Source organism: Mesitornis unicolor, unplaced genomic scaffold, assembly GCF_000695765.1.
Source record: "Mesitornis unicolor isolate BGI_N332 unplaced genomic scaffold, ASM69576v1 scaffold26214, whole genome shotgun sequence".
Taxonomy (NCBI): Eukaryota; Metazoa; Chordata; class Aves; order Mesitornithiformes; family Mesitornithidae; genus Mesitornis; species Mesitornis unicolor.
The window spans coordinates 1-18,432 of NW_010181193.1; the positions used below are offsets into that span (position 1 = coordinate 1).

The window sequence follows — 18,432 nt, forward strand, 5'->3', positions numbered from 1 at the left end:
CCAATCCCTAACGTTCTGTGATTCTGTAACAGGAGTAAAACAGCATGTTTTTCCACAGAAATCTGTTCTTGTCTGAAGACTACATGTCTGGACTTGATTCTAAAAGCATATGGGCATCTATGCTGCATTGTAAGGTTCACAATAGCTACTTTCTCAGTGTTCTAAATAACCTTTCTGTGTGCATGGACAAATGCTTGTATTCATATAGACATCTCACATCTCAGTTTTATTTCCTCAGTGGTATCCTTACTGTTAAATGTAAGTCTCTGCTGCTATGATTGGTTACCCAATATATTTTGGTGAACTTTGTGCTTTTGAAAAGAAAGGAAGGAAACTGCTGGTACAGAACTATTTGACAATGGAGATACAAGAAAGCCATGAAAATTAAAAGCTCTGCGCCTCAACTGTATGTCTGTTTTTAGAAAATGAAATTAAAGAATTGTATAACTAAGGGAGGACTTCTGTTCACTTGACAGTGTTTACTTCAGTAGGTCCGTGTAATTTGAAGATATTCTGAGGTAGTGAGTGATGTTGACTAGTCCTTTGTAATTAGGATGCAGGGCTGCTAAAATTGGATTACATATATCTTTCTGTACCAAATGAAAATCCAGTACTAACCATGCAAATAGACATGACTGTTGTCAAAAGACATCATCTATAGTTATCTGGCCTAGGGGTACGGTTCTTCCACAAACTGTAAAATCATCTGTCAGTTTAGTAGGACTGGCAAGTGTCAAGATAAAAATAATGCTAGGAAAAATGTAAAGCTGTTCTTAAATCTGAGAAATCAAAAGGCTGTGCTTGCTTAAAGATATTTCAGGATAGGTAGGTTGTTTAGAATTCTTTTTGGTGTTCCTATCTTTTTAGCTATCTGTCTAGCTGACTGCTAATATGACGCAATGTGATTTATGAATTCAGACTGAATTGTCTTGATCTCTTAAAGCTTCAGAGATCTTTTGGTTGTGGTTTTTGGTTTGTTTTTAAAAAATTGTACATTGTGCCTTTTGATGGAAAAATTCCTTTATAAGTGCTTGAAATACTTTGCTGATATTTTTGTTCTTTAGTAGTCAGAAATTTATTTTAAAGGTTTTTTGATTATTTCTGACCAGGAAAGAAAGTATTTCTGAAGTGAGTAAAAGGAAAAATATGGCTGCTTGAAAATGATTTAACACATTATACCACTTAGAAATTGTAATTCAAGTAATTCTTTTTTCTGATAACATGTGAAAATAGTTCCTTCTTTTATACAATTTATTGAAAACATAGTGAAGTCTTTGTTACCTAAACCTGTCAGAAAATGTTTGTAGCTTTAGATGTTCATATGCATGTTGCTTAATGATGGTAATGTTGCAGCTGTAATGAACTGTATATACGTTCTTCAGAGAATAAAAGCTGTATGCCCTAAAGCTCCTCTGCATTTTCTAACTTAAAATGAAAAATAAATACTTTATATTTAATATAAAAGATATTATAAAATGCATTATCCCTGTCTACACACCTTGCCTTCTTTCCTCTGAACTAATAAGAAAATTGTGATCTGAAATGGCAAGGTGTTTTTTCCTGATCTGGAAAACTAAGACAATTACAATATTTGTGCTTTGTAGACATATTGGTTGCACTTTGATTACTTATTTTTGAGTGAAGCTTAATCTTTTGAAGAGACACATATTTCAAAGTGCAGGTTTTTTGCCTTTTACTATAGTTAAATATCTAGGAATCTGTTTCCTGTTTACTCCAGTGCTTCTTTCACAAGCTCTTAGAGACCTTGACATTTTTGTGTAGAAAGGTAGAGGATCCACTTTTTAAATTATGTCTATTTTTTATTTTTAAAAATTTATGTATGTTTTTTGTCCTGCTGTAGGAATCTGATGGCCAAGGCTGTCCTTTTTGTCGCTGTGAAATCAAAGGAACTGAACCAATCATTGTGGATCCCTTTGATCCAAGGGATGAAAACTCCAGGTGCTGCAGTATTATTGATAGTTTTAGTATGCCCATGTTGGACTTGGATGATGACGACGATAGAGAAGAGTCTTTAATGATGAATCGTTTGGCTTCAGTCCGAAAGGTAAGTTTTCACATCCTGTACAACAGATAAAGCTATATGTTTGTGAATGAAGCTGCCTGTAACTTTAAACAGTGAGAGGTTACACTTCATGCCCTAGGTTTCTGCAACACATTGCACAGTTCTTGGGTTGAAAAAACAAGATGCATCAATATTGCAGCAATAATACTGAAGTTGAATAGTAGAAATAAAAAAAATCTCAGCTGATATGAACTGAGTTAACTGTTTATTATGGAGGAAGCATGAGTTAGCACCAGCTGAGACTCATATTCAAAATACTCTGTAAGGACAATTCCCTGAACTTTTTATTTGTAAGGAACAAGAATTTTCATACATCCAGAATATATTATTAGTTTTCTGCAGGTGTGTGTATACACAGGCACAGAATGTTTTAGGATTAAACTTGAGTTTCTTAATACGTTATAATTATTATTGTAAAGGTGACTTGGAACCTAAGATATATTGCACACAAATAGCTTTTAATCATGTTTCATGTGAGTTGTCTGCGAATTTTTTTCTGTAGTTTTAGTATTAGGTTCTTTTACTGGGAAGTGCATCTGAGATTATTCATAGTGACTTTGTGTTTTGAGATGTGTTTTGTCCTGAAAGTGCTCTGTGTTAAATTTTGGGACCTTTCTTTGGTCACGGGAGATTTTGTCAATGATGAAAGTTTATTTTATGTTAGTAGTTTTCACTGCTGTATTTTAGCCCGGAATCGATACTGTCATAGGCCATGCAACACTGAATTTTACAGTGCTTTTTCTATATTTTGTCTTTTACTAAGATCATTTAGATTGAATAATTTCCTTGGAATTAATTCTGTAACATCTTACTCTTCTATTTCCTTATCGTTGTATTTGTTGGTTTTTGGTTTTAGGTGGGTTTTTTTGTGGTTTGGTTTGGTTTGGTTTTTGGTTTGGTTGGTTTTTTTAAAGGGTTTCACCCTCATATCTGAGACTATCTGTCTGTTAATATACTTCTAATATCCTTCCTAAACTCTTAAGTCGTATGAATCATTCTTGTGTTGTATATGTAATACAACATGGCCTACTCTTGAGAACAGTTTATCCTTCCTCCCTGGGCTTAAATTGCAGTCTGTAGCCTGACCTCTGTGCGACAGCCTTGAGTTGATAGGCTTTTATAGCACTATCACTGTCATGATAAGGTAAAAATGCATTATGCTTTTATCAAAAGAAGGAATAATAGGCTTTACTATAAGAAGTCTTGTTTTCAGTACCCACCAAGTGCTTGAGTGCTTTGGTGCTTGCTATTTTTGTCATTTATTTCATTGCTCGGTGAAAGAAACCTACTGATTATCCATGAAGTTTAGGAGCAGTGTTTTCCATGCTTTGTTAGCCTCTTGAAGTCCTTACTTGAAAACGTTGAATTTTATCAGGTTATTTGGTGATTTTTCTCATGCAGTTTCTTTCTTAAAATTGTTACCTGTGGTTGTATGGAGTTGCTCTTAACCACACCACCTGTGTGGAATGTGGCATTATTTATATACGCTTTTTGTTAGTAATGCCTTCGTCAACCTTGTCTATTTCTTTGAATCAGTATGAGGATTGTCATCTGCTTAGCATAAAGCGGTTAATCCTTGAAAACCAAATGGGCTGATTTTGCCTCAGATCACCTAGCTAGACTGTGTGGTGTTACTGAGAAAATCTTCTTGTGGCATACCTGGCTAGCAGTGAGCGGGGTTGTTACACTTGCTAGAAGATGAAAGTTCCAGGGATGTGAGGTCCTGATGAGAGGTCCTTCTGTAAAGAACATACAATTTATTGTCTGCCGTACGTCTATGAATTATAAATGTAAGTTGGGTATCAGAAAAATACCAATTATGTACTTTATCACTTCATCTCTGAAATCTACTCATAAACTGTAAGACGTGTCTGAATTAAGTCCCTGAGGGACCTCAGACTTGCAATTGCTGTAAGGAAAAGAATAATCACAAAGCTATGTACTCGCTCTTTAATGCAATGAGTAAATGGATACACCTTAAGAAAAATGAATCATTCTTGCTAGGTGTTGTGCATGAGTCAGCAGCAGCAGCAGACCAGCTGTAACAGAGGCTTCAGAGGAATCCACTGCAATTAGTCTGTTTATCTGCCTCATCAAGCAGCTTATTTTTTTTAATTTCCAAATTGTCTTCAGATATTTCTTTATGAAAGAAAGATGAAGAGTGGTGCCAAAACCTCTGTTAATTGTCTCATCGCTGAGAAATTTCCAGCCCCATGGTATCGGATTAGCTAATGCAGTTATTGCCTGAAGTGTTCTTTTTCTCAGCTCCATACCTTTTGTGCTAGCCAAGCACAACATTATGAAATGCACATTTAAAAAAATGTGCAGATTACAGGCTCAGGTAAATATTAAAAATGGCTGCTTTTCATGTTTAAAGAGAGCATTTCAGTGTCTACTAGACTATGTTTATTATTCCATAATGTTTAATATTGCATTGTACTAGTGAATTTAGAGTTATATGTTACTTTACCTTGTACAAGATGTAACTTGATACATTTCTTTTAAAAAGAAAGAAATAAAAGAAGGAAAATGCATAGTGCAGGAGTTCTTATTAAGAGCAAATAATTTTGAATTCATAAGTGCTAAGGTAATTGTCTGATGAAGACAATATTGCATGAAAATATAGAGGGAGGCCCTAGCAGTATAGAAGACTGAGGTTTTCAATACCTTAAAATGACTTAGCATTCTCTAAAACCACTTTCTTCTAAAAATAGGTGAAGTTACCTTGTCTAGAGTGTCACCATCTTCTTTGGAATTCATTTCCTAGCTGTCTGAATGCACCAAACCCTGACTCTGTTACTTTAAAATAGTTATAGGAAATTGTCAAAGCTGAAACCCAGTTTGTCATGATAAGGCTTCTTCCAGCAAATGAGTTAAGTAAAAGTTAACAAATCACAACAAAAGACCTTGGTTCTCAAAATGTGGGAGGAGACTATGTTTTTGATGCCTCCCCGTAATTTCCATATTATTAAATTTACTTTTTTCTGGTAATGAAAAAAGTCGTGTATTACATAGTAATAATGTTTCACATATAAAGTACATGAATGTGTACTAAAAGACTTCAGATACGTATCCAGGCATTCACTTCGGCTGTACATTCTTGACTCACGCACACATGCCACTTCCTGCTTAATGGTACACCTGGTTTGTAGGAATTTGTTAAAATCATGCCACACAACAAGAGAGTCCTCAAATGCTTAGTTATTAGTATTTGAAAGAGGTATAAATGCTGGGAGGCAGTGTGCCTCCCTCAGTTACAATGTATTTTACTGATGCCCTTGGGCAGGGTGGTGCTGACTCGCAGCCTTCACTCCCTCTCACTCCTTCATATGCATTTTCTTGGGTCAGCAAAAGAAAGACCAAATAAAGAACAGACCTGTCTATGTAAAAAGTGTTTACAGCCATCATCGTTAAATGATGTAACTTTATATCATCATACAAATTTGTAAGTCTGGATTATACTAATCTATCTAGGTTGCAATTTATCCTAATAAGAAAACAAATTATGTGAGTTACCTGATTATTAATAAAGATACTTCAGGGTACTACCTGGAAATGAAAAGTCCACTTCTAGTGTAGGTCTGCTTAGACCTCCTTGGATGTCTCATTATGCAGTTTATAAATTACTGTGTTTGCTCCAGTAGGACGTTAACAATCAGGATAATATTCTTCAGTCAGTCACTAGTTAGGATTTATGTTGAGTATGCTTTTCATATGTGCCTATCTGGCAGAAAGGCATTTGAAGCTCTAACTTCTGTTCCAATAGCCAAACTCTAATATTTCCACCAGAAAAACCTTCACTAGAAATTGTAATCAATGACAGAAGCAGCCTTATTGAATTCACAACCACTAGGGACAAACTGTACCTCTGTACCCTAGTAATAAATACATCCGATTAAATAGCACAAGTGTGGTTTGTTCTGCAGTACAATTGCGAAGTAAGTCGCAGCACTTTTTTCCCTTGGTGGCAGTCATGCCAACCAGATGAAGTCCATGTTGTTACGAAGGAGTCTGTGTTCTTTTCCTTAATCACATCTTTATTGCACAGGTCTGCGTGTGTTGCAGCAGAGCCCCTTTGTATGCTGAGGGTCTGTCTTCTGTCACTGCTGGTTCATTGTATTAGTTTGTGTCTTCATCATTTGCTTGTTTTATCTTTTTGTCACTGTGCTGCTCTCATTGCTGCTTTATTTCCCATGAACAGAAAATACACAGAAGTATCCAATAGTTGAGAAACAGAAAAATTTTAAATCTCTTCGTCCTTAGGTAGTCTGCCAAAAAAGACTAGGTATTGGGTACATCTGTTAATGCCCTGGCATCTGTGTGGAGTGCAGCCATGTTGTTGGCCTAGCTGTCAACAGGCATCTCATGATGCAGCTAGACAGGAAAAATACAAGGGTTTTTGTAATGGGAATATGGTGGAGATCTGATACTGAATGCTGAAGAAAACCTGTTTGTTGCTGTGGAATATTTTTGCTTGTTTGTCTTAATTTTAGTTTCAGCAGGTTTAAACAAGGAATCATAATTTTCAGTTTCTCCCAGCAAAGCATCCTCTCTTACTTCACCACCAAGCTGTGATTAAACTTCCTTGTACAGGAGACAAATTGCTTTTGCTATCAGCTATTTTCCTTTTTTTTTTCTTCCTCATGCCTCATGAGTTATTCTTTAACCTGTTGGCCATCATCAGTTCTCTTTTTGAAATCTCTAGGGCCACAGCATGCTCTGATAGCATTGTGGCTGTAGGCAATAGTAGTTCAGAGAACTGAAAGATTATTGTGCTATTCTGAAACAAGACATTGATGTAGGCTTAAATTGAAGTCCTTTCACACAGTTAAGTCTTTGAAAAATTTCCATTTCATTTTGGCAATTCCATTCATGGAATATACTGGGAAGAGATAGCTAAATACATATGGAAATGATTTATTTATCACATAAATTAAGCTGCTGTTTCAACACCTAAAATGTAGAGACTTACTACAACACTTTCATTTATTTTAAATAATTGTCTTTTTGGAGGTGAGACCTCCTTATTTGGTTGTATTTTAAATAATTTGGGAAATAAATTCATTTTCTGTTTGATGCTGAAGCTAAAGCACACTGAGCTTACACAGGTAGACCAAAAGGTAATACTCTATGTATCACAAAAAGTCGTTCTGTCAATGGCATTGAACTTCAACCTTCTAGCTCTTCAGCACCTCACTCCTCTGTCTTATTTTTTCTTGCAATGTTATCCAGTAATACTGTGGTAGCTCCTATTTCTGAAGGGAATGGTGTAGCAATCCCAATTGTTTAGGACAGAATATTCAACTAAGCTGTAGTGCATAGTGTAAGGAGTCAGTATACTAGATTCTTTTCATGGATCTCCTTTTGAATTTACGAAGTTTTCAGGTTCTGTAACATAGTCACTACATGTAAAGAAAGGCAGCATTTAACTTCTTAGTGCCATCTCTATCATCACTATGGGTTCTATAGCATAGGTGAGAAAAGCTTATGAAAAGAGGGAAAATGTTTTCATCAAAGTGATTTCGCTTAGAGATGAGTGCATTTTTGGGAGCAGTTTTATGTGCTTGCCTGAAGAAGATGACAGATTTTTAGCCTCTGTAGGCAAGTTATATAGCAAGAATACTCGAATGCCTCAGTGCACAAGTGGCCTGAGGCTGATGCTTGGTGTGAATCTCCTCCAGCTACTCGTGTCTGCTGTCAGGGAAAGTGCAGAGCAGCATAAACATCACAGTTTGCTTACAGTACACTGATACAAATACAGTGGGTGCACAGAAGTAATTTTAATTTATACTAACAACTAAACTGTGTTTGTTAAAACTCAGCCAGATGAGGTTCAGGAACTAATTGCGAAGATCAGTGGAGCCTGTATTGAGGATTGAAATCTTTGATTCTGATGAATTTGAAAGGACAAGTCAAAAAAACCACAACTAAATCACTATCTGTCACTTGGGTGACGTTAAGTGTGTGTGTGTCATTAGTTTAGTATTTGCTAAAATGATAAACTGAATTGTCCTAAAACTATTTTCATAAATTGGTAGATAAACGAGGAAAGAAATAACTGCTTTGCTTACTCGCTTGCTGATGATTTTGATTCATAAGTTTACAGAAGACAGGTATAGTCCATTTTCTGTTGAAGTATGATTTGAAAATGGGCTGTAATTAACAGACAGTATCATAGGCATCCAGCTTTTAAAAGTCATGTATAGAATTTTAGATGGATTACTCTCTGTGAATAAAAAGGTCATCCTTTACTTGCAGTACTACAGCAGAATCTGTCTCTCTGTGATTGTTTCCTTCGGTATGGCAGTCTTAGCTTGTTTTTTAAACAAATTACTGGAATACGTAATCTTTTATTTTCATAATAAGTTAATGTGAATCTTACTTTTGAGGTAGAATGACTTGTTGACACTTTTCAGTAACCATAAGCTGAGCACCTATACTGCATATTAATTAAGAGTAGCAGTATGTCCATTATGATAAATGACTATTAGCAAGTACCTGACAAGTATCAAATGTTTTTAGTCACTGAATGGAAATTGTGTACTTGGTTATCAGCTAAATACTAGTAACAATTTTTTCTGTCTTGAAGTGCAATGAGAGACAGAATTCCCCAGTGACTTCCCCGGGATCTTCCCCTCTTGCACAAAGAAGAAAACCACTTCCAGACCCCCTGCAGATTCCCCATCTTAGTCTTCCACCTGTACCTCCTCGTCTGGATCTTATTCAGAAGGGAGTAGCACGGTCACCGTGTGCCAGCCCAACTGGATCACCAAAGGTAAGTCTTACTGAAGCATTTTTTCTTTATATGCGGATATTGAGAAATTATATTTGTTTGTTTGCAAGGTGAGCTTGCTTTTTGTTTTGGTAGATAGACTATTATGACATTTTGCATGTGTATTTTCTTTTTCAGGAGTTTACTCTGTCCAAAATAACTTTAATTCCCTGTAGCTTAGAAAAACTTTAGATTATATCCACACTGATTACATCTTTCTGAGGCTCAACTTAAACATAAGGAAAAACTTTTTCACTGTGAGGGTGACAGAGCACTGGACCAGGCTGCCCAGAGAGGTTGTGGAGTCTCCTTCTCTGGAGACATTCAAGACCCACCTGGACGCGTTCCTGTGTGACCTAGTCTGGGTGATCCTGCTCTGGCAGGGGTGTTGAACTGGATGAACTTTGGAGATCCCTTCCAACTCCTGCCATCCTGTGTTTCTGTGTGATTCTCTTATCTCCCTCAGTTGACTTTTGTGCATGCCTGTCCGTTTGCATGTTACCTTACACTGTCAGATGTACATATGTTGGTCAAACATGACCTCTGTTTATCTGGTATTGCAGTTGGTTATGGTGAGAATTTTAAAGACATTGCTGTAATGGATCAATTCTGTAATAAACCTTGATTCATGAAAATAAATAAAGAAGTTTCCTGAAAATAGATTTTTAAGTCATTATCTCATTTAAATTATATGTTGCCCTCTGATGATGATTTATGCTCAGTTTCCACAGTATCCTTACAAGAAAAATATGTGCAGATTACCCTGCTTTCAAAACCTCAACTGGCATATATTAGGACTCAAGATTTCAAGGGAAACTGTAATGACTCTACAGCTAATAAATTGTACACTGTGTTTTGTGAAAGTAATGATACTAAAGAGTTAATGATGTTTTTAATGGATAAGCATGAATGACAGCAAATACTATGCTTATTGCTCTGTATCAATGAGTTGATAATTTTGTTGTCAGAGGGGGAATTAGATTTAAATTTTGATTTTTAGGTGATGAATCCAAATTCAGGTTCAAAACCTGACTTGAAACCTGTGTGCTCATAATAATCCAGTATGAGGAACAATGTTTATTTTGTCAGATTTTTACTTCAAACTTTAAAATCAACCTCTGTTTAAGATTCTAGCAGTACATAACTTAGAGGAAAAAGTAGAAGTTTGAATAGTTTTCCTAAGCTTCTTTCATCTCTTTTTTTTGTATGATACAAGATAATTTGTAACACATTGAGGATATATGTTAAGCATTTGGCTTATCCATTGAAAATTAATTTTACAGTGGTGTAATTTTACAAAGTGCATGTCCTTTAAAAACCAAAAAATCAGAAATGCCATTAATATTGCTTTAATTTTTTCAGTGACATTATTTTGAAAATGCTGTTTGTTTCCTTGAAACTTTTCCTGAAAAAAAAAAAAATGGGGGAGTTGAGAGGGAAACAAGATGGGGGTGTCAAGCAATCATTTCATACTTTAAAAAAATTCTTATTTGAAAAAGAAAAAAGGGCAAAAATTTAGTCCTGCCAAGACTACTGCTTCAGTCAAAAAAACTCTTCGCTCTTTTTGCAATGGAAAACTATAACTGTAATTATAACTATAAGCTATAACAAAAATTTGGACCTAGCAATTATGTTCCTGCCTTGACAGTGAGAATAACTGTCTGTTAAAGTAGCAGCTGAATTAAGCACTTTATTTAGTATACTGTCCTATTTATATAGGTAGACATGCAGGTAGAATAATTTTATTTCCAATTTAAGTAGCGTGTTGAGGTGCTGCTCAGTTAATAACGGTGGGCTAACCTGTGAAGTGAGAGGTTCCTACTTTAAAACTTTCGTGGCCTCTGTCTCTTCAGGTGGTAATAATATGCAGGCTTACCAGAGTCCATGAAAATTACACCTTGCAAGGGAAATAATCTTCCCTGTATTTCTTATAGTAGCTGATGGTAAGAGAAAAATATTTCATAAATACCTGGCCTGGGTGTTATTCTGTAAAATGCTGTTAGTAATTTAGTCCTGATGGAAATGCTTTGTTTTTCATCAAATTTGTGCTCTTGGAAAGCTATACAGCTACCTGTATAAGTTTTTTGGTTGTTTTTCTGGTAACTTGTTTTTCAGTTTCTTCCAAATATTGCTCAGAATTAATTTCAGCAGGTAAATAAGTGATTCAAAGGATTTTGGAGAAAAACTGTGGGTCAGATAAATCTGCCTCAGTCAGTTTTATTTCCTCCCATCCACCTCCTTCCCTGGGTTACTCATGCAGCAGCAGAAATGGGGGTATGTTTTCTGAAGAGAGGCCAGGTTGTCTGCAGAATGCAAAGGCAAAACCTAACATTTAACCTACTGGCAAGTACTTTTGTGATGCCTTGAAAATATCAGTTAGAAAAGCTAAAGCCATACTTGATCATGAGAGAAATATGTATGCCTATATGTGACTTCTTTTTCTGTTACTGTGTTGTTTAGTCTTCTCCTTGTATGGTGAGGAAACAAGACAAACCTTTGCCAGCACCGCCACCTCCCTTGCGCGATCCTCCACCACCCCCACCGGAGAGACCCCCTCCAATTCCACCAGACAACAGGATAAGCAGACACCTCCATCATCCGGAAAGCGTGCCTTCCAGAGACCAGCCCATGCCCCTTGAAGGCTGGTGCCCCAGAGATGTCTTTGGGACCAGTCAGTTAGTAGGATGTCGAATAGGCAGTGATGCCTCTCCCAAACCAGGACTGACTGCAATTTCAAACATAAATGGAAGACACAACCGCGTAAGTTCTGACCCGGGATTTATGAGGAAACATAGACGTCACGAGCTGCCTGCAGAAGGTGCCAAGGTATGCAGTGAGCTTAAATGTGTTGAATCCTAATTTGATACCCTACTGCAGCATGGTCTTGCATTGGCTAAACTACTGTTTATATTGGTTGGCGTTGATTTGCTGTTTCTGAATCTTTCCTGTTGATACTTAATAATAAGCTGGTCATAAATAAATGGTATGTTAAATACAGTAACTTCTAAAGCAGCAGTACATGAGGGTCTAAGTTACAGTTTTAATGTGAAACCTTTAAAAAATGGCTTGGAGAAAAAATTCTAGATTTGCTATGTTCTTTTAGCAAATTACCCATACAGTTGGTGCACAATAATAATATAGCACTGTATGCTCTAGTATAGTTATATAGATCTCAGATCCACTTTGAAAGTGGCTTATGCCAAAGTTGTGTATGCATTTGCTGATGAAATAATAGATGTTTCAGTTACCTCTGTCATAGATGAGATGAGGACTTAGTAGCCTCTTCAATCTATAATGTATGCATTATGTACAGACAGTGTATACAAATATACTTAAATTATCAGATATATTGTGTTCATTAACATAAAAAGCTAAATATTCTAAAGCTCAGTTGTGTTGCTCACCAGTAAAACATTATTTTCAAAAGATCATTAAATGAGTCATGATGATCACTGTACTGTAATGGAAAAGATTTAACCTGCCATGACCCTAAGAAAGAGGAAACAAATACATCCAATGCTAAGCTAAATGTAGAATCATTTATTGTATCTTTACCACTGCCTTTATGGGCAGCATCCTTGAAAGTGCTCAGTGATACAACCCCAGTACTGCATTATTTGATTTGGTGTTCTCATCAATACTCTCAACCTTATTCAGGATAATTAGCATTGTAACTCCCTTTGTCTTTGTTATTTGTCTACAGCAATACATGTAACTTTGACGGATCTTTTTCTTTTTTGTACTTAAATCAGGGCTGCAGCTGCTGGAGTAGCACAGTGTTGTAATTTGTACATAGCAGCTTTTGACTTCTCTTGGACAAATGTCCAGTGTAATGCCCAGTAATCGGTTTTCAGTGCTGAGCGTATTCAGAGTTGTTACTTGCAACCTTTCCACTGATTTTCTAGCTTGGTTTGGCCAAGGGTCATCCCTTGTAGAAGTATGATTTCCTGTCCTTGATTGCAGTGAATAGTATCTATGTCTATAACTATGGTGTTTCTTCTATTAAAAAAAATAAAATATCTGGGGAGAAGAGCATAGAAGAAGGAGTATATCTGGCACTAGGCAGCTTCAGACAACTTGCAATATTATGTATAGTTGAGGAGGCTTAGATTTTAAGAGATCAAGTGGTGATGGCCTAAGAAAAAATTCCTAGTTCTGCTCTAATCAGTTTTATCAAAGCAGCTCTGTAATTTATTCATAGAGCAGGTTATTAACTCAGCGCTGCTGCTCTTTCTTTTCTTGAAGACTACATAGCTTGTGCTAAGAGGGATGGATTTGTGGTTAAGTCATGGTAGTTAGAAATCATCAATTTTTCTCTCTCTTTGCTTTTCCCAAGGTCACAAGCTATTTAACCTTTCTATCTCCATTTCCTATGGATGTTTTGGTTATTTTGAAACTTTGTTCCTGAAATTCAATTAATATTGGTAAAGCACGTTGGCATATTTGATGAAAGATGCTTAAGAAGTCCGTGATGTTATATATGATTAGAATGTCCTTTTATCAGCTTTGAGGCAAAACACCAAAATTTTACTTACAACTAGGCTGTTGTTTAAAATGCTGTAGCTTTTCATCTGATTTGAAAAGGATACTGGGTTTATGTCTTCAGATAGCATTCCACTTATGGTCTGGTGCATTACTGAAGCTGATTAAATGAATACTTCTCAAATCAGAATAACCAATGTAGAAGTGCCAATGTAGCCTGGGAAGTTACATACATTCTTGAACCAAATGCTGTTTGAACTGTTATCTTCAGGTCATAGATCTAAGCCATTCAGTTAAATGATGCAGCTGACAACTCTGAATTATCATTTCAGGCTGTATACACATTCACAAGGGAAACATTTAATGAATTTTCATCCCTTATTCATATATTAATTATAATATAATCTTTTTGCTATTGATAAAAGCCAAGAGTCAGGAAGACAGTCCTCTGGGTAGGAGATGGGTTCTGTCAGGGACTATATCACAGAGTTTTAAAAAACATGAGTATGTTTGTCATGCTGTACCTGTTGTTTTCCCACTGTACTTACCTCTCTCACTTTGATCGGTTTGCAATCTCAAAATCCTAATTTTGCCCCAAACTGTTCACTTGTAACTGAGTAGTCCATCTAGTAACCGTGATGTGGAACACACAAAAAAGTTTTAAGCTAACGTGTTCTACAGCTCCCAAATGGGATGAGCTGAAAGAGTTATGAAAGAGTCACGTCAGACAACAGCTCTGTGATACAAACTCCTAGGAAAGCCTTTACCCCTAATCCTCTCAAGGTCTATTTTGTAATACCTAGTTGGTGAACATCCATGGTGATAAACGGGAGGAGAGACCCATTGTAACACTTGTGTAATTTTTAGGTCTTTTCAAATGGTCATCTGATAAATGAAGAATATGATGTCCCTCCACGGCTTTCACCCCCTCTTTCAGCTGCCTCCATCATCCCTAGTATAAAGTAAGTAAAATTTATTTGTAAAAGAAATGTGTTCATTACTGTTAGATAATAGCACCAATTCTCTGGTGGTAAATGGAAAATGGGAAAAAGAAAGAAATGAAATGAACTAATGTAACTCGGTGATGCACTTTCCATGAACTTTAATGTGGCTTTACAAAGGCAACTTAAATTGTATTGATAAAATGAGAGCAGTTCTGATGCTAATTGAACATACATTTTTAGAGGAAGAGAGAATAAATCGTAACAGATCTTGCTCATAGGCATTTGGCAGTGGGAGCAGACACTGTTTAGTTTTGCTTCTGCTACTACAGAAGTGTGATCAGAGCTATTTATTGCAGGAGGTGGAAGATTCTAGGGGAAGTACTACGAGTAAAGAGCATGATTTGTGTACATTCAGCCCCTAACCTAGTCGTGCTTTCTGGGATTCCTACACATGGAGCTTTATCCAGGGTTCGTGCCAGTATATTTCCTTTGTTGTGGCTGCCAGACAAACAAACGAAAACATTGTATATCCATTTTAAATGAAATCAACCTTCCTGAACATGTTTTGGGAAATACTGTAATTTCAAGTTGCAGACTACTCTTAATTTTCCAGTAATGTGGCTGTTTATTTGGTACCAAGATGTTACTGTGCACAGCAAATACCTTTGGACTCTGAACCACACAGGATTTTCTACAGAATGAGAGATACTTAAAATAGAAAGCTTGGAAGTGCTATAAAGTAATTCGTTATTTTTTGGTGTGTGTTTTTTGTTTGTTTGTTTTTGTTTTGGTTTTGGGTTTTTGGGTTGTTTTTTTTAAGGAAATCAGATCATACCGCATTGTTTGATGTTATCCTACAATTTTTCCAATGTACTCCTGTGATTCTTGCTGTTAAATAAAATAATTGGGCAGTCACTACTTATTAATACTGATAATTTTCTCATTAGTGTGTAATTTTGCCAAATCTTCAGCATTTGTACCATTGTTGTATGGTTAGTGGTAACTTAAAAAGACAAATGTATTTCAGTATTTTATTAATATCCTGGTTTTTCTCGTCCTAAGCGCTAGAATAGAAGTGCAGTGGAGCATTGACTTTTCATTCAGAAGCATTTGTTCAGGTGGAATAATTGCTGAGTTGAAGCTCTCCATGTTTACTTTCAGTTAAGAAGCAAATTTCAGAACATTATCCAGACAATTTTGTAATTAAGTGCTGTGACGTAACTGACTGAGGTAGGATATCACAGGGGTACTGTTTGGATACCTTATGTACTCGATCCCCTCTGTGTATTGATCTCCTTGAATTGAAGACTCCTTCCATGATGCACTTCAACCCCTGGGATGTTCAGAAAGAGAAAGTAATAACTCTGATAGACAAACTAATTATCTTCATATTCCAAAGCAAATTGAATTCCAAAGAGAGGAAGATTCTTATTTTTATTTTTCATAATATTGAAATAACAAAACTTTCTGCTTCATGAAAATCCCATTTTTTTACTCAGATTTTTGTAAAGCCTAGAATCAAAGTGCAATGCATACATACGTGCTCTTTGGAAATTCCACAAGGTATCATAGCAATGTGGGCAGGCACAAAATCTATGTCAGGTCAGTCCAAAACTAGAATGTGTGAGTTTAGCTTGATCAAAAGAAATACCTTCATTAGCTGAAGTCTTCAGAATAGAAAACTGGTATATTCCAGCCAAAAGAAAGTCTTCATTTGCTAAAACCAAACTCTGTAAACTTTTCAGGAAGAAATTAACTTTCATTTCTGATTTGATTTGTACTTAAGCCTTTTTAAAAATGTACAGCACATTTTAAATTTTTATTTTTAAAATGTAAAAATGTCAATACATAACCTAGGGGTAAGAAGTTCAAATTACCTAATTAACAGCTACTAAAATCTCACATGGAATGGCAGCTAAAGTTAAAAATGGATCGTTTTATGTTGTTCCTTGAAGCACCAATATATCAATTTAAATTGATTTCAAATTAAGTTTTGGCCACCACTAAAAAACACTTTGATAATCTACGTGTATAGTAATATGTAGGTGGAAAAACTGTGTGGGAAAATCTTAAAAAATAGTAAGTTTAGTAAGTTTAATACTTCCACCAACCACAACAATTGCATTCAAAAAAATAAATAATTTTTAGCATGATTTAATTTGAATTGTCGGAGAGAATATTTTTACAGCATATTTTTTCTCCTGTTAAATTGACTGCGCTAAACCCTTATAAATATGTTAAACTGTACTTGATCCAAAATACTCTTGCTTTCCACAACTGTGCTACTGCAGTTAATCTTGTGCAAGATTCTAATGTTTTTCTGATTTCTGTTCTCTGCAGTTGTCTTCAGAGCTAACATGTTTCGTACAGCAGCACGACATTTTTTTTTCTACTTATTGTCATAAGTCTGTAATTTCAAAGGTCTGTCTGAAGGATACGTTGACCATGATTGAAATATCTTAGTCTAAATAATGAGGAGGCAAAATGAGCCTTAGTTGAGACTTTGTAATTCTAAAATGTCCCCACTTGTTTGATCAGTTTTTACTGAATAAGACATTACAAATATGAGCTTTTTTCTTTTTCTTTTTTCTGTACTAAATGATGATACACTAACAGAAAAGCTCTAGTGTCTTCTTTTCTGGAAACGGTGCTGATTCTTTTTCATTTTACTAAAGTGATTATTATTAACCATACTTTAGTAATGAATTGTTGGACTCATATTCACCAAGCATCTGATTTTTATTTTCCACTCAGCCACTATGTTGCTAACCCTACATGTTAAAACACTTATTCTTTTGTTGGACTGCTCTAATTCTGACAGATTATTTTTAGCAGCTTTGATAAAATTGCTATTTCATTCTTGAAAAAATAAATAAAACTTTTATGGCAAAGATACAGAACTGTTCTTCCCCCAAACTTGGAAATTTTTAGGTTAAATAGTGTGTGCTAGCAAGCAGTACTCTGTGTAGGACAGCAGAGCTGATAGTAAGGACCTGATGTCTGTACTGTAGATGTTATGGGGCAGCAGTTGAGCTGCAGTCTTGTCCCATGAATATGAACTGTCTCTAGCAATCGGTGCATAGCGGGGCACACTTGGAGTGTATCATGTATTTTAGTTTAATCTGAAAAGTATTCAAGTTGTGCGCTCCTCAGTGCAAATCAAAGCATGGTAAGTGGGGAGATTAAAGGGATTCATTTCAAAAGCACAGTCTTGATCCAGACTGAAATATGTGAACTGCAAGTTCATTGTGTCTAAGTTCTGGGAATCAGTTTATTAGTAAATGGTGGAAGGGGAACTTTTCCCTGAAATACTTGTAAATAAACATGAGATGTTGGTTTTCCTGGACTTTGGTTTACAACTAAGCTGGACATTAAGCAGCTCAACAAAAACAAATTCTCGCATCTTTTCGTGTTTTACTTTTGGCTGTTGGTGCTCAGTAGGACAAGAGAGATTGACGTCTAGCCTTCTGTTCAACAAACTGGAAAATATAAAGTCATCACTTGCAGAACATAATTCTGACTTTCAATTTTAAAGTATTTCCCCATAAGGAGTAGGAAGGAGAACTAGAGAATATATAAATACAAGGTACTGGTCAGTTTTGTTTTCCTCTGTTCACAAATCTTCTAAAGATGTAAGAGTAATGAAGTTTTTTAAAGTGCAATTATAAAGATGTCACCAGCTTGATAAACAGATGCCTAAGTGCTTCATGTCTTTGCTTGTAATGACAATGTTCATCTGTTCAGTTAAGAAAAGGTAAAATATTTGTCTGTTTATCTTAGTAGGTGGTTTGTTGTAGAACAACAGAGTCTTAGAGCAATAGAGATTTAATAGAACAATTTGTTCTTGTAGAAATTTCAATAATCATGGAGAAAATGGGATAGACATCTAGCAGAAAAATACAAAAGATGTCTGAAGTCAAATATCGTTACAACTGGAGTAAATTGGAAGAGCAATATGATTTTTTTAAAAAATATGAATTCTGAAATATAATTTAAGTCTAGGACAAATTTAGGATCCTAATGGAAAGTATATTATAAATATACTTTGGCAGTCTAACTCTTTTTGCTTTACAAATCAAAAGCACTTTTCAAATATTAATCACATAATAGTTACAACTTGGCAAATATTGTCCTTACTTTGAAGATAGGGA

General features: G+C 35.6%; 1 protein-coding gene across 1 annotated transcript in view; it reads left to right on the forward strand.

The window, feature by feature from the left end:
• Window positions 1-1,861: 1,861 nt before the first annotated feature.
• LOC104539755 (E3 ubiquitin-protein ligase CBL-B-like) overlaps window positions 1,862-18,432 on the forward strand; it is a gene marked incomplete at its 5' end in the record, with an annotated part of 33,025 nt that continues 16,454 nt past the window's right edge. The window contains 4 exons of the mRNA XM_010183357.1: window positions 1,862-2,065; window positions 8,673-8,858; window positions 11,316-11,681; window positions 14,205-14,299. Of these exons, the coding sequence (XP_010181659.1) occupies window positions 1,862-2,065; window positions 8,673-8,858; window positions 11,316-11,681; window positions 14,205-14,299 (851 nt within the window). The remainder of the gene's footprint in view (window positions 2,066-8,672; window positions 8,859-11,315; window positions 11,682-14,204; window positions 14,300-18,432) is intronic.